Source organism: Engystomops pustulosus, chromosome 3, assembly GCF_040894005.1.
Source record: "Engystomops pustulosus chromosome 3, aEngPut4.maternal, whole genome shotgun sequence".
Taxonomy (NCBI): Eukaryota; Metazoa; Chordata; class Amphibia; order Anura; family Leptodactylidae; genus Engystomops; species Engystomops pustulosus.
This window is the reverse complement of record NC_092413.1, coordinates 202,340,730-202,368,342: the sequence shown is the minus strand read 5'-3', so window position 1 is coordinate 202,368,342 and position 27,613 is coordinate 202,340,730. Positions and strand designations below refer to the sequence as shown.

The 27,613-nt window shown below is 42.6% G+C and overlaps 1 protein-coding gene across 1 annotated transcript; it reads right to left on the bottom strand.

Moving 5' to 3' along the window:
• DDX1 (DEAD-box helicase 1) lies at positions 1–27,415 on the bottom strand. The gene is made up of 26 exons (XM_072143608.1): positions 27,270–27,415; positions 24,551–24,602; positions 22,718–22,781; positions 21,892–21,921; positions 20,886–20,982; positions 20,682–20,729; positions 19,874–19,957; positions 19,685–19,768; positions 19,412–19,488; positions 17,996–18,068; positions 17,843–17,919; positions 15,829–15,943; positions 14,762–14,900; positions 14,612–14,672; positions 13,095–13,193; positions 12,054–12,143; positions 11,501–11,689; positions 10,259–10,310; positions 10,035–10,181; positions 8,009–8,100; positions 6,985–7,057; positions 6,826–6,898; positions 5,187–5,229; positions 4,718–4,813; positions 1,020–1,140; positions 1–330 (listed from the first exon to the last, which is right to left on the bottom strand). The coding sequence occupies exons 1-26, from the start codon at positions 27,283–27,285 to the stop codon at positions 200–202; spliced, it is 2,223 nt and encodes a 740-aa protein (XP_071999709.1). The 5' UTR covers positions 27,286–27,415; the 3' UTR covers positions 1–199.
• Between the last annotated feature and the right edge of the window lie 198 nt (positions 27,416–27,613).

Sequence of the window (27,613 nt, the reverse complement as noted above, 5' to 3'; positions counted from 1 at the left end):
TTTCCCTTGAAGCATTTATTGTTACTTCCACTGCATACACAGAGCAATGTCAAACAGAACACAACTATATGGTGATTCTCCACCAAATAAAAGTCTAGTATGGACTGAAAACAAATGAGGAAAATCCAAGGCAGGAAACTTAAATGTCCATAATCCCAGAAGTGCAGGTCAGTGAGTATACTGTTGCGTTCACCGGGTCTCAGAAGGTTCTGAACAGCTGGTTCTGCAGATAGCCCAGGTGTAAGAAAGACGTCTGCGCCTCCTTCTCTAGAGACGCGAGCTCCTGTACAGTGGGGGCCAGGATATCTACGTGTCCTTTATAGAGGCCACCTAAAAGAACAGGAAACACGTTATCGTACACCTAAAGGGATCAATGCCCCATAGACGAAAAGACTGGAGACAAATTCTCTCCAGCAAAAAACAAGCCCTCAACAGATGGCTGGGGGGGGGGGGGGGGGTACCAAAAAGTGACCCCCAATGACCTGATAATGAAGATCAAATCTAAAATCTAATGAAAGGTCATCAATATATTGAAAAACAGCAAGCTACATCTTTCCATCTTACTCCCTCCTGCTGATCAAGGTATACGTTCAGCGGAGGCTGTGCAACATAAATGTATCCCTCCCCTGGCCTCCGCTGAACGTATGCTCAGAGACTGTACTTATATGGACGGGGAAACACCCAAAACATCCCTCCTCTTTCCTATTGTAGGAGGGAACCGGACAATGAATCCTACTGTATGAGAAGGCAGTAAGAAGTGATGCGCACCTTTGCATTAATTTTCTCCTCTCATTTTGTAAATTGTTATGGTCCTTTTAGGTTTGGATAATAACATTTGGGACAAAATCGTGACTTGCCTTTTAATATGACAGTCACATATGTCTCAGTACAAAAGAGAGTAAAAAAAACGCTTAGATGGGTGGAGGCTAATGCCCCTCATTCTGGAAAGGGGTGCGGTATTCAGACCCGGGCTCCCACTATGACATGTCAAAGGATGACGGCAACAGCACAGGACTTACCTCCAGCAGCCCTCCTCTGTCCATAGGTGACTTTTCCATCAAACTCATCCAGGGGCACCTTCATGTCGGGCTCCACTTGGGATATGGTGCAGGTCAAGTGCTCCTCAATGTCAGACAGGAGCTGGAGATGAGGAAGGCAATGACATTACAGAGATTAACAGACCTGCATTTACAGAGATTCAGTTCTGTGACAATACAGAGACTGCAGCATTTGTCAGGGTGCCAGAACCCCTTTAAACAGTGATGGCGAACCTTTTAGAGACCGAGTGCCCAAGTTACAACCAAAATCCACTTATTTACTGTGAAGTGCCAACATGGCATTTTAAGCAGTAACTTATTGCTACCTGTTCTTCCACATCTCTCAATCATATCAGCACCGGAGGCCACGAATACAGTTGAAAGAAGGAGGGCAAACTCAGACTCTCATTGTAGCTTCTTTCCAGGGTCTCTCTGTAGAGGAAGAATTGAAGGTCCAGCTGTAGGATCTCCAAAGATAATGCAGCCCTGTCCACGCTTTCTCACTTTCTTGCAGTTCCAATCATCCAATGAAATGTCGCTTTAAAATAGCTCTGAGAGCAGCTTCTCTTAAGTTGCCTGGGACTGCAGGAAGATTTGGTGAATATGTTCCATTCTGGTGAACTTTGTCCTGGGGTGACAACCTGAGTGCCCATAGAAATGGCTCTGAGTGCCAACTCTGGCACCCGTGCCATAGGTTCGCCACCACTGCCTTTAAACATGATAAATGGGGGGATTGTAGCCTTACTGATCCAATACTGATGGTGCTGTATCAAGGAGAGGACCCTGATTGCACAGGTGATGAAGGGTCACCTCCCATAGGAAACATCATGCCTGGCTATACCTACCTAGTCATTGGTGCGGGTATATAGTCATGTATAACATCATGTATACAGGTATACAGCTAGATCATTGGTGCAGGTATATAGTCATGTATGACATCATGTATAACATCATGTATTCAGCTAGATCATTGGTGCAGGTATATAGTCATGTATGACATCATGTATACAGGTATACAGCTAGATCATTGGTGCAGGTATATAGTCATGTATGACATCATGTATACAGGTATACAGCTAGATCATTGGTGCAGGTATATAGTCATGTATGACATCATGTATACAGGTATACAGCTAGATAATTGGTGCAGGTATATAGTCATGTATGACATCATGTATACAGGTATACAGCTAGATCATTGGTGCAGGTATATAGTCATGTATGACATCATGTATACAGGTATACAGCTAGATAATTGGTGCAGGTATATAGTCATGTATGACATCATGTATACAGGTATACAGCTAGATCATTGGTGCAGGTATATAGTCATGTATAACATCATGTATACAGCTAGATCATTGGTGCAGGTATATAGTCATGTATAACATCATGTATACAGGTATACAGCTAGATCATTGGTGCAGGTATATAGTCATGTATAACATCATGTATACAGCTAGATCATTGGTGCAGGTATATAGTCATGTATAACATCATGTATACAGGTATACAGCTAGATCATTGGTGCAGGTATATAGTCATGTATGACATCAGTGGCGTACCGACCCCCATCGGACGGGGGGGCCCGGACGACCGTCTCAATGGCGACCGCGGTCGATACGCCACTGGCAGTCGGGCAGGGGCCTCCGTCCATCCGGACAGGAAGCTCCTGCCCGTCACTGAATAGTGCTCGATGCGGCAGTAAGCGGCCGCTCGAGCATTATTACTGGAGTGATGTGGCCGAAAGACAACCCCGGCGCACATCGCTCCATGAACTGGGATGCGCGGCTGCGTGATGACGTCATCACGCTGCCGCGCACCCCTTCCTGCCCGCCCGCGGCAAGAAGATAGAAGACGTGGGACCCGCTGCCAGAGGTGAGTATAGGTTTTTTTTTTTTTTTAATGGGGCTTATTTTATAAAATCATTAATTTGATCTGATAACTCATTGGGGGGGGGGGGGGGGGGGTTGGGCAAGAATATGTGGTAATTAATTGTGGGGGGGGGGAAATATGTAATAATTAATTGTGGGAGGGGGCAGAATATGTGGTAATTAATTGTGGGGGGGCAGAATATGTGGTAATTAATTGTGGGGGGGGGCAGAATATGTAATAATTAATTGTGGGGGGGGCAGAATATGTGGTAATTAATTGTGGGGGGGCAGAATATGTGGTAATTAATTGTGGGGGGGGGCCGAATATGTAATAATTAATTGTGGGGGGGCAGAATACGTGGTAATTAATTGTGGGGGGGACAGAATATGTAATAATTCATTGTGGGGGGACAGAATATGTAATAATTCATTGTGGGGGGGGCAGAATATGTAATAATTCATTGTGGGGGGGGCAGAATATGTAATAATTCATTGTGTGGGGGGGGAGAGATTGTAATAATTGTGGGGGGGGGGAATATGTAAGAATTAATTGTGGGGGGGGGGAGAATATGTAATAATTAATTGTGGGGGGAGAGAATATGTAATAATTCATTGTGGGGGGGGCAGAATATGTAATTATTCATTGTGGGGGGGCAGAATATGTAATAATTAATTGTGGGGGGGAGAGATTGTAATAATTAATTGTGGGGAGGGCAGAATATGTAATAATCACTGAAATATCGGTTAGCAGAAAGGGTTTTGTTTTGGGTTTTTTTAGGTATAGTTGGGGAGGGGGGGCCCCGCCCCATTAGGAATTTTGTCCCGGGGCCCAGTGGACTCTAGTTACGCCACTGTATGACATCATGTATACAGGTATAAAACTAGATTTCTAGCCAGGGTAGGCTGAACAATTTACACAAAGGTACGACTACACATCTATATACATGAACATTAGCAAACTGCACACACAGCAACTTCCTTCTCCTCCGGACCTCAGTCCCTGCGTTTGTGAAGCCGCTATCTGCAGCCACAGACGGGCACTATTAGATTCTCTGCTCCCTCCTGCTCTATTTTGGGATGACACCGGGTGAAAGAGAAGCAATTTTGATGAGAGAGTGAATAAGGGAACTGCTGCACGTGGACTTTTCTGATAGACAGGAGGGGGTTTCTCTTTGGATCACTGAATATCCATTTGAGTTAAAATTGCGGCGTTAAAGGGACTGTCTGGCTGTTCACGGGCTGTTACACTGTGCAAGGGCACCTCTTCCCCCCCCCCCACTGATTACATCAGACAGATGGAAGGGGGAGATGGAGCAAAAAGAGAAGTGAGACTCTGTAACAGCCTATGAAGCAACAGCGCAGAAAGGTTTTAATAATGCACCCAGATAAAAAAAAAAAATATATGCTAATGAGCCAAATGTTACATTATTTTTAGAAGCAACGAGACCATGGATACAAATATAAGAAGATTATCAGAGTCACGGTGCCTGGATCCATAAATAAGGGTCTATGGTTTATCATTCTTGATACAGATGGTAGATTTAGAACCATGTTTGTGGACCCCAAATCAGAAACGTGTCCAAGGCCTCAAACCCAGTCCTGTTGGTTGTGCTGTTCCCCTGTTTTCAGAACTTTAATAATGCCAGAGAAAATCCTTCTCAAGCAGCAAACACTAAATGTGCCATGTGACTAGCCGGGGGTCCATCAGGTAAGTTTAGGGCCCTGAATCCCAAACGCACAGGTTCATGGTGCCAGTTTAGGGGTCCTAAACTTTGTGACAGGTTCCCCTGAGGAATGAAAAAGTACCTGCATCTCATTGTACCAGATGGTGCAGCCGCCGTCCTCCTTTAGCCTGGTGTTATAACAGCCTTTGCCACGGCTGCTGCAAACGTGATACCAAACCTAGGACGAGACATACAAGGGGTCAAAGATTTGGGGAAGAATATGAAGAATTCAGGTGGTGTGACAATTCTAATTCCTTCACTGATAATCTTCCTTGGACTACAAAGACTCTGCTCCTCTCCTGACTAATCTCCTGAGTAACAGATCCACTATACAAAGACTTTGCTGTGGGGAGAGACACTGAGCATGTGTGTCCACCATACATAGGTGGTCATGCACACTGTTATACACCATAAACCCCAGGGGGAACAATACTCCAGCATTCCTCTCATTAGGAGCAGGATATCTTGGTATACGCTATGAAAACAATAACCTAACACTTTACCCAAACTTATGCCAAAAACCTACATAGATGTTATATTCCATTCCTTACCTTTTCTTTTTCTGTAGCAACCAGAGAAATTGCTAAACCCATTCTGAAAAACAAAATAAAGAAACTAGATCACTCAAATGCATACTCTTCTTCACCCTGTGCCTATATATAGTACCTTCTTCCTATTCCTCTTGTGTTATCCAGCCTAGTACTGCAGACACTCTGCTCCTTTCCTGACAAGCAGGGCAGATAACTATTTCTATTGGCCGCCCTGCAGTGATCAGTATACAGAGTGTACCTGGCTGTGGAACGAGTGACTGAGCATGTGTGTCCACCAGCATTCAGCTGATTAGGAGGCCATGCATACGGCTACATACAAGGAACACCAGGTGGCGCCATACTATGTAAAACAACTATTCTTCACAGGATCTTTTGGAAAATTATATGCTAATGTAAAATGTTAATTGTTTATCTCCTACTCAATGAATGTAATAATTCACTTCGATGACAAAGGACCTATGTTTTTCCACATCCAACCACAGGGTATGAAAACTGGGGTGCAGAGTTAAGTATCCATACCTTTTAACCCCTTCATGACTGTCCTACGGCTATATCCATCCTAACTGCACACGCCCTGTATAGATGTCATGGCAGAGGGCACACTTTGACCAGCTATATCTTCTCTGCCATGGCACCTAGAAACACTTCTGGTGTCATTAAAGAGAACCCGTCATCACATTTTCACAAATACAGCTAGAGGTCCCCAAAGAGTCCTAGTAACTAACTGACGCCCTTCTTTTAGCTAAAAATTGTTTACCTTAAATCTCCATAAATCAACTCCTCCTTGGCCAGCCCCTCACATCTACTCGGCCCTATGCCTTAGGCCTCCTTACTATTCAGCACTTCAGGTCATGTAGCCAGAGTGATGTAATTTAAGATCCTATACCCCTTATACCCCATTTATGTATCTGATCACATGAAATTGCAGCAGCCTCCATGGAGGATGGGGAGGAGTAGAAGTCAAAACATGATTTTGCATGATTCTATGTGTTTGGAGCATCATTTACTCGTTGATGGATTTCTATGGAGGCATGAAGCAGCCTCCATCTACGATGCTATTCACACTCAATACAGAAGTCAGTCTTCAGTCAGTTTATTGTGTTATGTCATAGAGAGCATTCCCTGTGTTAACACTGCGCTGGGATCACTAAATTCAAGTATTCTGCAGATATATCTCAGTGTCTGTGGCACCTAGAAATAGAATTATTTGTCATTAAAGGGGAGATTATCCTCTTTAAAATTACACCATGACACTCCTTTCTAGGTGCCACGGTACAGAAGTTATAGGTCTCTAAAGTGTCCCCCCCTCCAGTCAGCTGAAGGTGGAATTGAGACAGAATTTCAGGGAGACAGAGCTGAGAGTAATCAGAGGTACATGCACCCTCTGCATCTGTAGCTGAACCTGGGAATGGGCAATGGACTGATGCTGTACATATTTTATTAAAGGATTGTAAAATTTTCTACTTTATTGGGAAAAACGACAAAAAAGTATATTTAAAAAAAATTATAGTTATTTGTCTTCTAAAACTATAAACAAAAAAACAAAAAAAAAGTAAAAAGTAAGCTAAAAGTTTATAAACAACATAACAGATGTTGCGCAGACAAGAATATCAGGATAACATACACGTGATAACTTTACCTCTCAGCTCGGCCCACTCTACCGATGCGGTGGACGTAGTTCTGCTTCTCATCTGGGAGGGTCACATTGATAACTGCAGGGAAGAACGGATCAGAATTTCACCATCTACACCCAGTATAACAGCGCAAACACATCAGTCATAGTACAAGAGATGCTCACCGTAAGGGATTCCATGGATATCGATCCCTCTGGCAGCCACATCCGTACAGATCAAGAACCGAACATCGGCTTTCTGAGGAGGATCAATGCGGCAAGTAGTTAAAGGGGTTGTTCATTTTCAGAAAATCATCAAAATTGTGTAACGAAATGTTAAACTATTTTCCAATATTGTCTCTGTATCAATTCCTCCTGGGTTTCTAGATCTCTGCTTGCTGTCATTCTACAGGAAGAACCGGTCCCTGATCATGTGATGTCACACAGATTCATGGATCATTATATCCCTGATCATGTGATGTCACACAGGGGCTCGGATAATTATATTCCTGGTCATGTGATGTCACACAGGTGTACGGCCTGTTATATCCCTTGTCATGTGATGTTACACAGGTGCACGGATCATTATATTCATTGTCATGTGATGTCACACACGGATTATTATATCCCTGATCATGTGATGTCACACAGGTTCATGGATCATTATATCCCTGGTCATGTGATGTCACACAGGTGCACGGATCATTATATTCATTGCCACGTGATGTCACACACGGATTGTTATATCCCTGGTCAAGTGTTGTCACACAGGTGCATTATATCACACAGCTCTGATTACACGCTTTGAGATTACAAGCCGTGCACCTGTGTGACATCACATGACCAGTTTTTATCCACAGGGAAATAAATAATTAAGCTTCCTATAGAATGAGGAATCAAATATATTGGAAAACTGTTTAACAATTCATTACACAAACAGTATCAACTATTTCTGTAAGATGGTGAAGATGTATGTACTGTCATGTCCAGGTACAATCTGTGTCTCAATCCTCTGTTCTGTTTAGTGATATTGCTGCAGGATGTTACATTCTGTCAAGATTTAGTGCATCATCCTCATCAAAACCCTGGAAATCCCCGGCCTATGAATGTGCTGTTTAGTTCACAGTTTTTCAAAGGCAAATCTACAACACGTTATTGTACAACACTGCATTGTAGTTACCTCTGTGGTCAGCAGGTGGCGATGTCTTACCTTGAATCTCTCCAGATTCTGCTTCCTCTCATGCGGCTTCCTGTCACTATGAAGACACACACAGGAGAACTGATGGCCTTTCCTGTCAGGTCCTGAAATATATCGCAGTTTAGAGGGTTATCTGTATACAACAGGGCACAACACTGTTATTATATTGATATAGATTCCACCAGTCTCTTAAAGGATTTCTCCAGTGACAACAAGTCAACTTGCTGATCAGTGGGGAGTGTCCGTAATGGGGTCCCTATGGACGACGTGTATATGTCAGCTATCTCCATCAGTGACAGAGATGAAGAGCAGCCGGCGCATGTGAGACCAGCTGCTCTGTTCATCTTGGGATATGACAAATGCCCGTTCTCGTGATCCATGGGGGACACGTCACTGAGACCCCCCACCAATTATCCTATGGATACAAGCTAACTTGTTGTCACTGCAGAACCCCTTTACAGAACTTCCCCAAAAAACATTGAGGAGGACATCAAAAGGTTTTTTTTTTTTTTTTTAACAGAAATTAAAGATCTCTGCTTGCTGTTAGGGAATGCACATTCTGCATTATATTCACAACAAACCTTTACATGGATTTTATGTGCATTAAAATAATAGTTTTTAATGCAAAGAAGTATGACACACTAACATTTCATGTTATTCCCTAACCATAGGAAAAAAAAAAAAGGTAACAATCTGTTCAGTGGGGATCCGAACGCTGATCACAAGAACGGACTTTCGCCGATCACCAAAATACAAGTCTATTCTCACTACGAATTATGTGTCCTTCAGCTCGATTCGATATTATAGGACCGTCAGTTGTTACCAAGCACAGCGCTCTCAGGCACTCCCATAGATACCAGACTGCTGTGCTCTGCAATTCCTATGCGAATGAATGGAGCAGTAGGAGACACGTTCTACCTGGACCCTTCCTCTCATATATCCTTGGGGGTCCTAGTGAAAGACCACCACCGGATTGTTGTCCCCTATCTTGTGGATAAAGGGATAACAATAAAAGTTGATACAATCTCTATAAAAGGGTCATCAATCTGACCCGTGGCATTGAATCCCATGCACGGAGGTCCATCTTACAGCAATGGACATGTTCTCCGCCCGAGAAACCTGAACACTGCACTCTGCAAATGACAATGAACTGAGCTCCATTTATTCCGGGGGGTCCCCTCCTTGTGATCAGTGAGGGTCCCAGAAGTACGGCCCACATTCTATCTCCTATATTAGGAATATGGTTTAACGTTCAAAGGGTTTGTCCGAAATTATAAAATAAAATCTAGAGGTGGCTTGATTTTATAAGGAATGAGGTTATGGATAATAAATATAAGAAGATATAAGAAGAAGTCACGGTGTCTGGATCTGAGTGGAGTAAGTGTCCCTGGTTTATCATACTTGATTTTGAGGGTAGACTTCCTTTAAGAGGGACTCTTCCCTAAAACAGCATATCTAATGTGGGTACCATAACATGGATGAAAGGAAATCTACCATCAAAATCCATCCTGATAAGCCAGGGACATTACTCATAGATCCAGGCCCCATGACTGCGGTAATCTTCTTATATTTGTTATCCATAACGTCCTTCCTTCTAAATCAACTTTTAAAATTATGCTAATTAGCCTATAGGGCTCTTTGGGGTGTTTCCAGGGCCACTCAGTGTTTTAGCTTCACAGGTTTATCATGCTTTATTTTGATGGCAGATTTCCTGTAAGAATAGAGTCCAGACAGGGAATGACTGACTTGCTGGCCATGTCTGTGTGCAGCTCTCAATACACTTCTATAAGTTCCCAAGCTGTAAATCCCACAAAAATCTATAGAACATAGGATGGGGTTTTGAACTGAATTTCATAGATTGCTATGGGGTTCGCATAACGAGCCACTACTGGAAGTCTCCAACACAGAGAAGATAAGAGGGGCTCTGCCTCCCCGTTCTGCTATGGTAGGAGTTCCTGGCAGTCAGATCCCCTGTGATCAGACATTTATCCCCTATCCGGCAGATAAGGAATAAATCCCATTAGTAATAGATTATCACCTCCTCCGTGCTGGATCATGTACTGCTCCAGGTTATCACAGTCCAGCTTAGTGCGGCAGAAGATAATGGCCTGATCCATGTTATGTTCCTTGATGGCGTTCAGCGTGTACTCTCCCTTCAGGATCTTTATTGCTTCTGACATGGTTTCTGAAATGTAAAAGCAGCCGTGAGTCCCACTGACCTACCTCTCTCATACACAGTACCCAGTATGTAGAAGCTTTTACCTGCAGAGCTTCCTCCAGGCCTGGTGTTATCTTTATCATGTACCCCATCTGTCTGCAGAAAGAAACACAAGAAGTCACATGTGACGTCATCTCTTTTTAGTTGTTACTATAAGAAGGTTTAATGTGAATTGATCACGACTTGCATACTTTATCAATTCCCTTTAAGAGTCACAAGGATCAAACTCTGCTGCTAATAATCCACCTGGAAAAATCAGCAACAGAGTTCTTAGGCTACATTCACACTACAGTATGGGGACCGTATATACGGCCGACGTATATACGGCTGATATACGTCCCCCATACACTTCTATGGGCTCACGGCCCTGTACGGGAGCGGTACGGTGCTGCACACTTGCGGCACCGTACCGCTCCTTAGTCCAGGGAAAGATAGGATATGTCCTATCTTTCCCCGTATTACGGCGCCGTGCGCCATTTCTTCCTATGGAGAGGGGCGGGGGGTGAGCTGCGCTCACCTCCTCCTCTCCCCGCGCTGCCGTGTGCCCGCCGTGCTACGGTGCAGCGGGCTCACGGAAGTGTGAATGTAGCCTTAGACTGAAACTGCAAAAAATACACCTGAATTTGGTATAATATAGGGGATAACTTGGTACAGGACCCCAGTTTTCTTTAGAACGGGGATCCTGTTTTCACTTAGGGGGGGGGAGCAAGCACCCTGCCACTCTAGTATGGGAGTGGTTGAAAAAAATCGCTGAACACAGTGCTCCTCTTTCTCCAGCACAAACAAACAGTGAATGGGAGGAACGGAGATACCTGAACGCTGTGCTCAACAATTTCAGATGCTCCCATAATATTGAACGAGCAACAGGACACATGCTCAAGTGGCTACTTCATCCTTTATGGAGAGCAAGACCCCTTTTCTCCGGGTCTGTTCTTGTGATCATGGCGGTGCGAGCAGTCAAACATTAATCGGCTTGTTATTCCCTATCCTGTGTAAAGGTGACTGGAAAATTTGGTACAAACCCTTGACATCTTATACGCTCTACTAGTACTGTTAATCTGACTAGATTAGTCACTGGTTAGTAACCTACTGCAACCATGTCCTCCACGGAACATGTCAGAAATGGCAACTAACGGATTTATAGAATTCTGTTAAAAGTTAGTGATCACTAAAGAAGTCTTCCTGTGCCTGCAGGTATATTCTCCATGGATTACTAGTATCTACCGTAGATACACCAAACCCTATAAATCCCTTTTACCACATAAACCTATATATATCATCCTTACTCGAATATGGTTTTTGCCAAGTCGCTCCCACAGCTTATCTTTCTTTGGGTTGACAGTGACAACAACATGGTGAACAGTCTCAGGGACAGAGTCTTCTCCTTTCAAGTCCACCCACGTAGGAAAGTGCATGATCTTCTCCGACAACTTCTTCACGTCGAAAGAATGAAGGGTGGCCGAGCATACAATCACCTGTCACAAAACAGACGTGTGCATTATATAATGTCTATATGAGATATATATTAGATATATATAGAAAAAAGAAAAGTCCAAGCAGCACAGCAGTTATCCCAGGAAAACAGCAAAAAACTAGTTATGTGCAAAGCCGTAATGGGTCCGGGCTGGGAGAAGGACCCTCCAAATAACAAAATGATGAAAAAGCAGCACAAAAATAGGTGAAAAAACTGTGGTCTTAATCCATAAAAGACGACGTTTCGGCTCGTATACACGTGAGCCTTTATAGATATATATATATATATATATATATATAGATATAAAGCAAGCATCAGAAAAAAAAAAAGTTAAAAAACAAAAAGCCACATAATACAGTCCCTACCTGTAACCTTTTCCCATCAGAGGTGACCTGAGGGATCTGCTGATAAATTCTGTTGATGAAGTCTGAATATCCCTGGGACAAGAGTCCATCCTGGAAACACATACAAGCAAGAAGTCTATGCATGAGACAAGGTAACACATAGGATTATATCCCTACACTCATGGACTTTGTTGCTTTATGCCAGCAGAACAATCTAATTTGTTGAAACCCAAATAAACCCCCCCCCCCAACCTTACAGCTGCAAACAGGAAAGAGCTATGTACACACCAGATTGTCATCCGCCTCCACCAAAACTGGGAGTTAGGTTAACATCCAGGTAATGTGTAAGACCACACTAATTCCCACCAACTTAAACTTGGTGAATTGAGTTTGACAGCAACCTCAAACTTTTTGTAGTCTGCTGCTATGGAAACACTAATATATATTTAATTAAAATAAAGCAAACTTAAAGATGGTTTTACATATTAAAGGAAATCTACCGTCAAAATCCATCATGATAAACCAGTGACACCAGGCACCGTGATTGTGGTAATAGATTTATATTTATTATCCAGGACCTCTTCCTTCTAGAAACAGCTTTTAAAATTATTCTAATGAGCCAGAAGGACTCTGGATGGCGATACCAGAGCCCCTCCAAGCTATAACTTCTCAGGCTGTTACACTGTCTCCACCCTGCTCCCCCAGCACTTGCCCCTTCCCACTGTGTGGAATTACATCAGAGAGGGGGAAGTGCTGAAGCACAGTGTAACAGCCTGTGAAGCTGCAGCACAAAGGAACTCTGGTACCCAGGCTTATTAGAATAATTTTACAGATTGATTTTAAAAGGAGGCAAGATATAGGAAGATTACCACAGTATCTGGTACTATAAGCAAGTAACCCCAGTTTGAACGATTTCATTCTAAGCAACGTTCCTTCCATATATATATATATATATATATATATATAGTTAAGAGCAGCACTAGATAACATGACTTGCAGGTTAGACAACAAACACCTTTAAATAAGGAAAAGAGAGCAGACTGCTAGGACTTCTCTACTTACAGCTTCATCCAGTACCAGGAACCGCACTTGGGACAGATTTAGCTTTCCCGTTGAAATAAGGTCATCGATTCTCCCCGGAGTACCCACCACTATATCAACCTGTAGGGAAAGAAGAGAGATAGGCAATGGTTAGGAAATACAGAAAATATTGTAGATCATGATCAGCTGATATGAGCAGCCACCAGACAAGGCACCGGAGTGATGCCAATTACACCTGTCCCATGCTCTGCATACAGGTCATTCCCAATCAGGTAAAAGGAGATGAAATACCATTTTCAGCCACTGTACGATGTCCTGCACTGTGCTTGATGCCAAGTTTAAAGAGGGCAGCATTCATCCCAACACTGCAATCTCTTTGCTAGACAAATCCCATACAAGCATTTTAACCCATTCATGACTGCCATAGTGCTATATACGTCCAATTTGCACATGCCCAGTGCAGAGAGGATGTTAATCAAAGCCATGAGAGTGTTCAACTTCAAATGACTGTATCTCCTGAACCCTGGCACTAAGAAACACAATCTAGGTGTCTTTTTAAACAGGAGAATCTCCCCTTTAACATAATATGGATGGAGGTGTATGGATGCCTCACAGAACCAGAAACATGCACTCTTAAAATTGTAGTAAAAAATGTTAGATTTTTATACACAGCCTTCTATTTCAGAGAATTCCCATTGGAACTTTAAGAGTGGTTATCTCTGGTTCTATAAGGCATCACAATCTTTATATCATATTAAAAGGAAACCTTCCAGTATCAGTATAATAAGATATTTTTTGTAAAAGGTTATTCAGCTTTACTACATTAGGCTAAATTCACACCAAGTTTTTTGAATACACTAAGCGTATACGTCGGGAAAGCACCAGACATATATGCTTAGTGTATAAATAGTATGGCTGCTGCCTACGCATACTTCTACTCCCACTGTATAAGCTTAAAGTTGGACACATCTGTATCATACGTTGTAAGGACATATCAGAATCCTCCTGACGTGTCCTTACAACGTATGACACCAAACATGATGTGAATCCAGCCTTAGTTTAAAAACCCTTTATAGGAAAACTGAAAAAACATATTTTTTCAAATTTGTAGTCATTTAACTGTATTAAGAAAAAAATATGTTATTAATAAAACTAGTTAAAAGTCTCACGTGTCCTGAAAAAACTGTTTCTATACGTAAAGCGTTTCCAGAGATATTGTCATTTAATGAAGCGCATAGCCGAACTGCAAAACCCGACCAGGACATTCAGGCATCAATGATCCTCAGTCACAAAGGGGTTCATAATGTGAATCGACCTGAAGTGACTTACATTATGGTGGTCTATTTGCTGCAGCTCTCTATATCAGCTTACTGGGGGGGGGAGGGTTGCAGAATTTTGGACCTCCAATGATCCTATAGTAATGACTTATCCTATTTAAATCCTTTAAAATCCATTTTATTGGAAACTATCAATTAAAGTAGCCTGGTTCAGAGTCTCTGGCAACATTGACCAGGATGAATGTATCCTAGACCACTTACTCCACTCTCCAGCGTGGCGAGCTGTTCCTTGGCTGCAACTCCTCCAATGATGAGAAGTTCCCTGCAAAAAAAACAAAAACAAATTAAGAATGACCCCCGTCGCGCGAGACAAAACTGGCACACAAGATGACCCCAGGACTCGGTTGGTACCTCAGCTTTGGATTATCCACATATTTCTTGAACTGCTTCACGTTGTTGAGAGTCTGCTCTGCCAGCTCTCTGGAGGGTTCAATAATAAGAGCTTTTGGTGCATGTGGGACATTCTTGGTTTGGGTCACCTGTGCGCTTCCTAATAAAACAAAATGAAAAAAAAATATTAAAACATGTCCTACCTTTAACAAATGCTGCATTATATGACTTGTATATTGTATTCTTTTTTCATTTTGATATTTTTATTCACTTTATTAGTTTTTAGAGACTAAAGAAACATTCATAAACACAAAAACCCCGGACCCAACAGAGATCACATCCAAAAATGATTAATATGTCCAATGTCACAGCGTTCCTCATTCTAAATCAATAAAGAGCAGGTCTATGGGAGGGTAACGGAGCATCCCATAGGCTCACAAAATTGTTAATATACACACCCCAGGGTATACTGCATTTTTAGAAGTCTATGATATCGGGAAGAGGAATATATGTAAATACTAATTAGAAAGTATAAAGTTAAAAGGGGTAGGTCACTTCATGTTTTTTTGTAATATGTGTGTAAGTGTCGGGGGGCAGGAAATTGGACAATTTACCAAAATACATCTAGTAATAGTTCTGCTCCGCTTTCTTGATATGTAAAGTGAAGCCTCCTGTCTTTTACCTCATCAGCCAGAGATTCCTGACAATAAAATGGCTGCGGATGGAGGGTCATGTGTTCTGTAAGCATTTAGTTTCCAGGACCTTATAATAGCATGGCAGGGTGATTGCTCACGGACAGATAGAGATCACATGACCCTCCATCTGCAGCCATTTTATGGTCAGGAATCTCTGGCTGATGAGGTAAAAGACCGGAGGCTTCACTTTACATATCAAGAAAGCGGAGCAGAACTATTACTAGATGTATATTGGTGAATTACCTCATATCCTCATATATTACAAAAAATAAGAAGTGGACCACCCCTTTAAGAACCCAAGAACATCAAGGTCTGACTAAAGTTTGTAACCCCATTCTCGTTCTGTCAACCTCAACTTGTTACATGTACACACATTATTACATGTACACATACCTGCGTTCTGTGATTTTACCACATGGGCGTCTGGAGCCTTACACACACCAACAAATCCGTCCTTGGGAGGAAACTTAAATTCCTCGTCTCCAAAGTTAAACTTCAGTTCAGCATTCTGACGGGGGAAAATAAAACATAGGAAGAATGAGGAAATCCTAACAGGTTATATACAATGTATAACCAGATATGTTATAAGAAATAACACATAACATAGGGCTATTCAGAAAAAGCAGCAAAGAATGTCTCACTATTTGATCAAAGCCGCTGAAATCGAGTAAGTTTTACAAAGTCTCTAATGGTTCCCCGCATTCTCACAAACTAAAAGTGTCCCACAATTAAACATAAGGAAATCTACCACTAGGATGAAGGATTGTAAACCAAGCGCACAGACATACTGATGTGTGCCCCCTTCTTATGCCTTTGTTTTTAAAAATAAAAAGTTTTCAAATCTATGCCAATTGGCCTGAGGGGCTCCATGTGTCATAGATGTTAATGGAGACTAGAACCCCTCAGGTTTATTTGCATAACCTTTAAGGGGAACCTCATTTTCCCTAAAGAAGCCAATTACAGCTGCATTGCACATCTGTCTTTCTGTTTTCTCTAAACATTTGTATTACTATATAACTGTGTGTTATAACTTACCTTGACAGATGGGGTTTGGTTTGGATACCTTTCAAAACACAATGGGCCAGATTTATCAAGCAGTCTGAAAGTCAGAATATTTCCAGTTGCCCATGGCAACCAATCACAGCTCCCCTTTAAAATATTCATGAGCACTGGTGAAATGAAAGCTGAGCTGTGATTGGTTGCCATGGGCAACTGGAAATATTCAGACTTTCAGACTGCTTGATAAATCTGCCCCAATATGTGACTTGTCTGTGCTGCAGACTGCTCAGCTCTCAGTCCCCAACTTTGTGCTCCTGTACAGCTCCTCCCTCCCCCACTGATGTTAACTCACCAGGCTGTGAGCTCTGTGAAGGAGCAGGAGGGAGGAGCTGTACAGGAACACAAAGGTAGGGGCTGAGAGCTGAGCAGCACAGACAAGTTACATGTTTTTTTAAATTGCATCCAAACCAAAGCCCAACCACTGGGATTACACAGAGGATTCTGTCAGGGTGCAAGATAAGTAAGTAGAAATGCAGCTGTGCACTGCAGCTGTAATCGACTTCTGTAACCGGTCTTTAGTGAAAATGAGGTCCCTGGTGACAGGTCCCCTTTAAAGCCCTTTTTTGTAAAACCAAGGGCATAAGACACTAAAAGAAGAGCAGATCTTGACAGAGGGATCACACACCAATGTGTAAGTGTAACATGTAATTGTGCTTGGATTACTATACATCATCCTGGTGGTAGATTTCCTTTCAGTTACCCAGATCACCCATAAAATAAGTTGCACCTTTGTGTAAATATTGCTTTTGCATCCTTGTGATGTGCCCCTGACGTGCCATTAAATCTCGACTCTGAATGTGTCTAGTGCTGGGGAGATGCACAACAGTAGGAATCACTCTAAATCCTACATACAAGACAAGCCAGGCAGCAAGACTGAGCTACTGAGCATGTGCGGCCAACAGCAATGCCTCCCCATGAGAGCAAGTATGAAAACAAGTTTTATTTGTTCAAACAGTAATCAGTTTCTTTTCGGTATGACAACTACTTTCGAACTTCCCCCATTGAGTGCAGACAAGGAAATTCAATTGCAAACCCCACTGTAGACAGAGACTAGTGTGAATGTTGTCCGATTTGGAGCCTTGGCACGGAAGAGGCCGCCATCCATGTAAAATCTCTCTTCCCTTTTATGGGGGATTTAGATAAACTCCCATTAATAAGAATAGATCTAGACCTCCGCAGGAACCTCTACACTTTCAGGGAAAGCATGATGGGGTTAGGCAACTCCTATCCTCAAGACTAGAAAAACCCCCTGCCCTTCATGTTTTTATTATAATATTATACTGAAAAAGAACATGGATCAGTGAGTGCAGCTGAGCACCAGCTGGAACACCCCTTTAATAAACTTTACCTTCAAAACACAAGATGCAAAGAACGCCTGATTCTTCAAATGAGAAGGGATGTCAAATGCATGACCCAGGTCCTTGCCTGAAAGGAAAGAATAAAATTTAGTAATCATAAAATTAATGAATAAATAACACAAGAAAATATCACTAGCACTCACCGTTTTTAGAGAACTTTACCCGACCTCCGTCTATGTCCACATAACAACCAATCGTGTCGTGCATTGTAAACTCCTGTATAGGAACAATGAAATAACTGAGGTCTTATAATGCAGATAAGTGTAACACTTTAATGAGAACCAGCCTGATTATAATAAAAAAAAAAATGCATGATAAAAGTGGAATCAAAGCTCCATTTACTTCCATGGGACAAGCTGAACTTTACATCCGACTATCCTTCTCAGTCCCATGCTCCGTTAACAAAAGCCTTATCAGTGCAACAAAGGACACTAAACCACTCACAGTTCCTTATGGACCTGTTTTTAGTGTCCAGTGATTCGATGAAGCCGAAGTAGTACACCCAGGCTTCAGTACAAAAGTGTCGCATCCACAGCACATGCACAGTGATGTAGTACATTGGCTTCACTGTGCGACTGCGCAGACGCAAGCTAAGTATAAAAGGTTTTTATTTTGACAGCGGGCACAGAGGGACTTGCTAAAGGGTAACTTGGAGCACTAAACCATTGGTCCATCAGGACCTGTGGCCCTGACAGGTGTCCCTTAAGAACCCCCTAGCAATCATATAAATAGGTGATAGAGATGTTTTTTTTTGTTTTTGAATGAAAAACTTCTTAAACCACTTCCCAACAATTTCTTTTTTTCCATTTTGCCTTTGTTTTTTTTGGTCCCCTTCTTTAAAAAAAATCCATAACTTTCTTTTTTAATTTGTCAGTGTACGGAGCTGTATGAGGGCTCGTTTTCTGTGTAACAAAGTGTGCACTTCCCAGTGTCATTATTTAAGATTCCATGCAACGTACTGGAAAAATTCCAAATGTGGTGAAATTAAAACACAGATTTGTGCCATTTTCTTGCAGACCCTTTTATGTCTTTCACTGTTTAGTCCAAATGACACCTCTTTATTCTTTGGTACGTTCGATATCAGTAACAATATCAAAAAACAGTACGATCAGTATCAGGTCACTTCAAAAGGTATAAGCCAAGTATCAAAATGGATGAATTTGAGCCTTCCTAAAAATGTATTAAGTCTTTTCCACTATAACAATAATTTTGGCTTTTTTTTTTCTCTATTACGCAGAGTTATGCTTTTCAATGCTATTTGGGGAGGGACACGCCCCTTTGACCCAGGAAATAGTAACACTGAGTTGTCAATTCATACTTGTCCTCTAGAAGGAATATTAGATGAATGACACAAGAGAAAGATCTAAGAAAAGATCCTGCAGAATCCAATATTTACTAGGACCGAGCAGTCACTAGACCAAGCTAAAAAAACTTCATTTCTGACCAGTCAAAAAAACAACAAATGTCTGTCAGTTCTATTGACCAATTATAAGCTACAATCCATTTTAAAACTGATCTGGTTGGACAGAAATAAAAAAAAAAAAAAAAATCACCCTTACCTCGCCATAGTTATCAAACTGCTTGTTATGGGATTTCTTCCCCGTTCCTCCAAAGCCAAAGCCAAACTTGTCCGTCCCTGAAGAAGAAATGGTGGATGATGTAAGAAGCTATAGATTATGCTCATGACCGCAGGGCTAACCCAATGTTTCATACATAATGAGATGCAAGATGCTGTGAATTTCTCAATATAAGAAAATTGGAACTAAAACAGCAACGTAAATAAAACTGCATAAGATTAGAAGACACAGACTAAGTTACTGATCTTAACTCACCCAGATCTAAGGAGGCCTGCAGGGTGGACCACCCCACTCTGCACAGTCCCTGGTCATGGCAGGACACCTCATAGTAATACTTTCCTGAAAAAAATCAAAGGAATATTCAACATATTAACAGTACAGCACACAGCGGGAGTCTGTCACGTGCTTTCTGTGTGTGGACATCTACAAGGAAACACGGCTTACCTTTACTGATTCCACGGGTGGACCGGCAGCCGTGCCACTCCTTCACTTCTCTGCTCTGACAACAAAGACCATCAGCTCCGATAGCTACAGAGTGAGAACGTGAATGCGTGTCATAAATCACTGCAATAGTCTCGGACATCTTGTACCACGTTTATGGATGGTTTTAGGCTGCATTCATGCCACTTTTTTTTGTGTTTTTTTCAAGATGGCAGATTTCCTTTAAGAAAATACTTCCCTACTACAGGTTCCCAGCTGTCATTGCTGACGATCAATGCCCATTTGAGGGCGCCACAATTGCCAGTGAGTAGTCTCAATACGGTGGCACCTGTGTGCCGCTGCTGGTTAGGTGCCTCCATCAATGTGCAGCATCTAATAGGTTAACTGATGCAATGCTGTCTGAGCTGGCATCTACTAGTATTCTCTTAGGGTGCGGCCATATGTGGTGCTTGCGTCGCATTTTTCGAACGCAAAGCGATTAAAAGCTGGGACCCAGTCCGATAGCTTATGCATTTCCATGGAAAAACATGCAATCGGGAGACTACCACCGGTGTCCTGAATTGTATATATAGAAGACAGCGGGTGCTGGTTACCGATTGCATGCATTTCTATGCAATCAATGCGATCGGACTGAGGCCCTTCTCCGGGAACATGCGTTTCTGTTTACTAACGCCACTTGTGACTGCACCCTCACATTGCCTTGACCTCTGAGGTGTTAGCATGTATAGGGGAATACATCAAACGGAGTAAGTGTACAGCCTTACAGTATTACACAGTGCACACTGAGAAGGTTAAATACATAAACACTTACCAAATGCGGATCCTCTGTCGTATGGATTCATCTGCCATTTATTTAACACTATTCATGAGAAAAAAATTAGAAAACAACAATAACTACAAAATAGATGTTTCATGTATGTTCTGTGTATATAGGATTATATACACAGGAATACAAAAAATAAATAAACTGCTTATATATACTATAAGGTGTCAGAATAAGACGTGTGGGGGTTACCTGCGCTCCCAGTCTTTATTGAGGCTTTGCCTTTCTTTCCTTCTTGCTGATCCTTTAAGGTCTCGTACACAATTTGGATGACTGGAATGCTGAAAGCCTAAAAAAAAGTGGGAAAAAAAAAAATAATAATTATATATATATATATATATATATATATATATATATATATATATATATATATATATAAATTACATGTACTTTCATACAATAATCATCTGACATACAAATTCCTAAAATATGTATGTGGAGATTTATCAGAAGAGTCTGCAGTAACACTGTTCTAGTTGCCCATGATAACCAATCACAGCTCAACTTTCATTTTAGAAACGGCTGTGAGAAAAATACAGCTGAGCTCTGATTGGTTGCCACAAGCAAATAGAACAATTACACTCTCAGACACTTTTGATAAATCTCCACCCAACTAGGGTGTTCCCTGCATAAAGCAGCATACACCCATAGCTAACACCCGTGGCATGTGTGAAACCAATCACATGTGTCAAACTGTTAAATGCCGCCGCCATCATCTCAATCCTTGCGGCGCATGGGCCCTCGCAATATTTGCCGTGGTCGTTGCATCTCCGATGCATTCACCATTAATGTCTATGTGAGACTCCAGGGCTTGTTATTTCTGAAGATCTGTTCTCGTGTGATGACAGATCATAAACAAAAGCGCCACATACTGCAATATATTTGTAAGCTGAGAATACGTCATCACTGTGTTGTCCCTTGCAGGCAGAAGTAATCATCCAGCTCAGGTTGATAAGTCCTGTCTGGACAGTTCAGGCAGCCATTCTGCTCCCAGCTTTCCCAAAGTTATGAATTTTAAACTTGTTTTTTGAGCAAAACCACTCAGTTCAGGGATTAAACAAGTTATGTTTGTGCATCAGTGTAGCTACAGCATTCTCAAGCTATGTATGGTTCACAATGCATGAAAACAAATGGAAGATATCCTTTAACAGGTCTACATCGACAGCTTTACAGCGTAATAGATAGCGGGTTGACTTACCCCAGTTTTTCCACTTCCGGTTTCTGCAGCCTAAAAAAAAAAAACTCCAGTGCATGAAACAAAAAGTACACTGGCTTCAGTACATGCGTTTACCATCAATATAGGCAATAAAAGGATCACCAAAGGCTCTCACAAATTCAGCTATAGATCTCCACGTGCAATGGAAGGAAGGCCATGATCAGCACAGATACAATGTAGATAGAGAGAGATTCCAGCACCACGTGGATTGTCTACAATCATTAGCCATACATACATAAATACATGCTGAAGAGATTCAGACTTAAAGTCCTTACTCATAACATTTTGGGACTTTTTATTAGTAAGGACGTAATTTAGGAAAGTTTAGAAATAATATATTGGGAGGGTTGTTATTTATCCAAAAATAGCCACTAATAAAGAATATGAAAGGTTTGCAGTCTACATAGCCCTGGTATAATGCATCTAGAAAGGCTAGGTACGCGTCACTTATTTGTATACGCTCAGTGTATGCGTTGGGAAAGCTCATGCTGTATACGCTGAGAGCACACAGTGACATATACTGGCAGGCAATGGCACAGTTTTTAGCCTCCGTCTGACCAGCATACCACATATACTGCAAGCTACGTGTTACCATCCTGCTCCCTCCTGCTAAGCAACGTATATGCTCAGCGGAGGCGATAGTAGGCTATAAGGAGCAGATGCAGCGCATTGCATCCCTCCCGCCAGCCTCGCTGAGCGCATACGTCACTAAGCAAGAGGGGAGGTCACCGGATGTGTCCTACAATGCATGGCACAAAACGTAATGTGAACCCAGTCTAAGAAAGACAGAGGATACGTATAAACTCACCATGAGCACGTCACCTCCACCCAAGATCAGGGGGATGGACTCAGCCTGGATGTCGGTGGGGAGGCTGTAATTATAAAAATAATCTTTACATAGCGCCATCATATTCCATAGCACTGTACAAATTATAGGGGACATATAGAAATACAATACTACATTACATAGTACAAACTAAAGCTTACAGTCTATGAGGATGAGGGGGTGACACAAGAGCTTACAGTCTATTAGGGGGACACAAGAGCTTACAGTCTATGAGATTGAGGGGGTGACACAAGGGCTTACAGTCTATGAGATTGAGGGGGTGACACAAGAGCTTACACAGTCTATGAGGATGAGGGGGTGACACAAGAGCTTACACAGTCTATGAGGATGAGGGGGTGACACAAGAGCTTACAGTCTATGAGGATGAGGGGGTGACACAAGAGCTTACAGTCTATGAGGATGAGGGGGTGACACAAGAGCTTACAGTCTATGAGGATGAGGGGGTGACACAAGAGCTTACAGTCTATGAGGATGAGGGGGACACAAGAGCTTACAGTCTGTGAGGATGAGGGGGTGACACAAGAGCTTACAGTCTATGAGGATGAGGGGGACACAAGAGCTTACAGTCTATGAGGATGAGGGGGACACAAGAGCTTACAGTCTATGAGGTATAAGAGCTTGTATAATGGTCCAGCCATTCTTTATAAGGGAACATGGTAAAATAATTTCATAAATAAAACACTACTGCTCGAACCAGTCATCAGCCGCATCTTATATACAAAGTCCAAGATGAAAGTGGATGCAGAGAAGTGCAGAGCTTGGGATCTGGTGTTTGCCAGATAACAGACGGACAGGTCAGTAAAGAGAGAGTCAAAACTTCATGCAGTTAGCGAGTGTGATAGGCTGTCTAAAGAAATGGGTTTTAAGAGCACATTTGAAGCTTTGGAGGTTGGGTATTATTCTGATAGTTCGGGGAAGGTCATTCCAGGGAATTGGTGCAGCTCGAGAGAAGTCCTGGAGACGTGCATGAGAGGTTCGAATTAAGGTACAGATTAATCTAATATCACCGGTAGATAAAAGATCGTGAGTTGGGTGATAGACTAGGATAAGAGACGAGAGGTAGGTGCAGCATTATGCAGAGCTTTGTGGATGAGGGTTATTATTTAAAACTGTATTCGAAAAGGTACAGGCACCCAGTGCAGTGACTGACACAGACTTGGAGGCATCTGTGTAGCATTTGGTCTTAAAGATGAGCCTGGCTGCTGCATTAAGAATAGATTGAAGAGGAGAGAGTTTAGTAAGTGGAAGGCTGATTAGTAGGGAGTTACAGTAGTCTAGTTGAGAGAGAATCAGAGCAACAATTAGCATTTTCAAAGTTTCAATTGTCAGAAACGGTCGTGTTCTGGAGATATTTCTGAGATGAATGCGGCAAGAGCGAGCAAGAGATTGAATATACGGTGCGAAGGAGAGGTCGGAGTCCAGCACGACCCCAGGACAGCGGGCCTGCTGCCTCTGTGATCCCACAGACTGAGATGGAGAAGTCAGGGTTGGGTCGGTAAGTAGATGGTGGAAAGACAAGAAGTTCAGTCTTAGAAAGATTAAGTGTGAAGAAGAGGGAGGACATGATGTTAAAGACCGCAGAGAGACAGTCACTAGTGTTCTGCAGTAAGGCAGGGGTGATGTTACGTGCAGAAGTATATAGCTGGGGGTCATCAGCATAGAGATGATACTGGAAAACAAATCTGATGGGTTTACAGTGACATAAAGGCGACACGTTATTCATCACTCACAGCAGCAAAAGTATTAACATCCCAACATACAATGCAAAGAGAAATCTGAATATCCAGTACTTACAGCCAATCCATCTCCTCCACAGCCTGAGCGATCTCTGCCATCACACCCATCTCTACAATAGAAAAACAAAGGCTCATCAATACACTGTGATTGGGCTAACACTAGAGGAACCAGGTAGTGGTGGATTTTTAGGACAATCACTATCTGTCCACCACCAAGCACTGGAGCAACAACTAGAATTAGAAAATGTAATGTAATTAATAACATGAAACTTACCGTATGTATACCCCCGTACGGAGGGGTTTAACAACCAAACTTAGTACAACCCCTTTAAAGGGGTTTTCCAAAGAAGCAAAGTTAGGCCTTATCCACAGGATAGGCCCTAACTTGCTGATCGGTGGAGGTCTCAGTGCTGAAACCCCCGCAGATTGAGAGAACGAGAGGTCCGACCGACCCCTCGTCGCTTCTCAGCTCCACCCACGATCTCCATCAGCTTCATAGAGATTAATGGAGCATTACAGTCATGCACGGACGTCTGCTCCATTAGTCTGAGGAGTGGACACCTCGTTCTTGCGATCTTCGGGGGTCTCAGCACTGAGACCCCCACTGATCAGCAAGTTAGGCTCTATCCCGTGGATTGGGTTTAAATTAGCTTTGTGGGAAAACCCCTTTAATTTTAATGTATAATCCAAGTAAATTGCATCCCCAAACAGTTATGTGAGAATTCATGTGCGTTTTCGTCACCAGATTCACCAATAAGATCAAAGGAAACTTCCCTAAGGTTACTTGCACAGGAACAATGTTATCCACGTCCCAATGTCCTTTTTTTTTTATTTATGTCATACTGACATTAATATCAATGTGTTTTTCACTTATCCGTGAAGAGGCTGTGGAAAACGTAGTGGAGACGGTGAACCAAACGTCTGACTCCACAGTCCTGTGTTCCTGGTCACGCTGGCAGTGCTGAGATTCCTTCCCAGTGCCTTATTCCTGTGATCTGCAGCGGGGGAGCGTCACTACTGAGCATGTACATAAAGTGCAGCCACATTCACCTCAACTAAAAGCCTAGAAGATGGCAGATCACTGGTGCAGCAGTGAGAAATCCTCACTGCTCCCGGGTCCTCTCTTCATCATCACTCCTGACATTGGTTGTATGCGCCAGGGTAAGAACACTGAGCAGAACAATCCCAGGAGCAGGAGAGGACCCAGCAGTGGCACTTGTCAACTCTACTGTACTGCTCCCGGGTCCTCTCCTGGTCCTGATGCTGCTGCATACAATCAGCGTGGGAAGTGGAGCAAAGCAGAGCATGGAGGAGAGAATAAGCTACAGTCTGGTTGAAGGAGGAAAAGGCAGAAAAGGAGAGGATTTATTTATGCTTGTCCGCTCTGGGCAGGGCCCCCATGGTCAGCCCCGTCCGCTCTGAATGTAGCATTTACTTTTTGGGGTGGTATTTAGTGCACTGTATGGCAACATCTATGGGAATTTATCTTCACACAGGTATATATATATTTTCTTTATTAACATGCAAGTTAAAGGAAACCTACCACTTGTAGTGGCAGGTTTCTGATGGCAATACCGGGCACCAGCTCAGGGTGAGCTGGTGCCGGAGCTTATTTTTGTTAGTGTTTTAAACCGCGGTATCGCGGTTTAAAACACTTTTTAAACTTTATAGCCGGCGCAGGGAGGTACGTGCTCGGCGCTTACCGTGCGCGCGGCTACATAGGAAGTGAAGGAGAGCCGCGCGCATGGTAAGTGCCGAGCGCGTACCTACCTGCGCCGGCTATAAAGTTTAAAAAGTATTTTAAACCGCGATTTAAAACACTAACAAAAATAAGGGCCGGCACCAGCTCACCCTGACCTGGTGCTCGGTATTGCCATCGGAAACCTGCCACTTCAAGTGGTAGGTTTCCTTTAAGAAATGAATATAAATGGCTATGTATGCAGTTTGAAATTGAGCAGTATGACACTGTGGCTCTTGGACTATTAAACGTTGTTCATGCAAATATTTGGTAAAATCACTATAGCTTTACAGTTATGCTTTAACTTTATTGCTCTCTTGACACCCGGATGGTTATTGTCGCACCTGACGAATAATTGCATAATGATGTATGTTATCTCTGATGGACCTCAGCTAATGCTCCTTGTTTTGTGATGCTGTACTGTTTCTTTTCTGTGCCAATAAAACGATTTAAAAAAAAAAACCATGACAACAACACAATCTTCGTTCAATAGGTGAAACAATGAGTCTGCGAGTTGCGTTTTGAAACACAATGCGATTGTCATGGTGAACGCTCCCTAAAAGGACAGTTTTTATTTTGTGCTTCATAAAGCTATCCCAATCACTGGGGGAGAAGATACAGCACAATCAAGAGGCAGTCTTGTCAAATTCAGTGTCAAAATCAGCCGCCGGAAGCGAATTTTGACTGACACGCCCCACGTTTTTCGGAGGCATCCCACTCTGAGCGTAGAGTCTGCTAGTTTACATAAGGGAAGGATTTTGGCACAGATTTTTCCTGAAGGTTATGTTCACATGACAAATTTGGTAAACGGTTATTGGTTTTCAGGTAAAACCAGTCACACACAATGGACTAAATTATAAATATATATCACTATATGTGACTCCATATACACTAGCACTTTCCATTTAATCACATGACAGGGCATGCTGATACTTGTAGTGCTCCTCAGCCATCCTGAGTGCATGCAGCCACTCATTCATCACACTGCAGGCACTGCCCCTCACTGGACAAGCTTCCTACACAACCATATGTCCCTCACCTCCGAAAGCCGCCATGTCTACCGGTTGCCAGCGCAGACAGCACACAGAAGGAACTTGTCATAGCGCCGGAAATCTCCTGTTACATCCATGGTAACTTTCTCGTCTATATTTGCCCGACATTTTCTCTGTCATCGATAAGCTTCGATGTCAGCCAGAATTGGTCTTAAAGAAAATGGCGGATAACGCGTTGCGCTGGATACTCAAATGGAGACATAACGGGACTTCAATGATTCACCTCTAGTGTTTACAAACCGCGCTCGGCATTAGCAGACATGCGTAGAAAGTCAAAGCACTGTCAGGGCAGCCATGTTTGTTTGGGGAATAATTTCCAGCGTCTTTATTC

Bases quoted from the DNA above. Each gene is read 5' to 3' on its own strand.
- DDX1 (XM_072143608.1), bottom strand. The intron at 17,920-17,995 runs GTGAGTGCTAGT...CTTTCCTTTCAG, and splicing joins GGTAAAGTTCTCTAAAAACG to GCAAGGACCTGGGTCATGCA. The intron at 10,182-10,258 runs GTAAAAGCTTCT...TTTACATTTCAG, and splicing joins GCCTGGAGGAAGCTCTGCAG to AAACCATGTCAGAAGCAATA.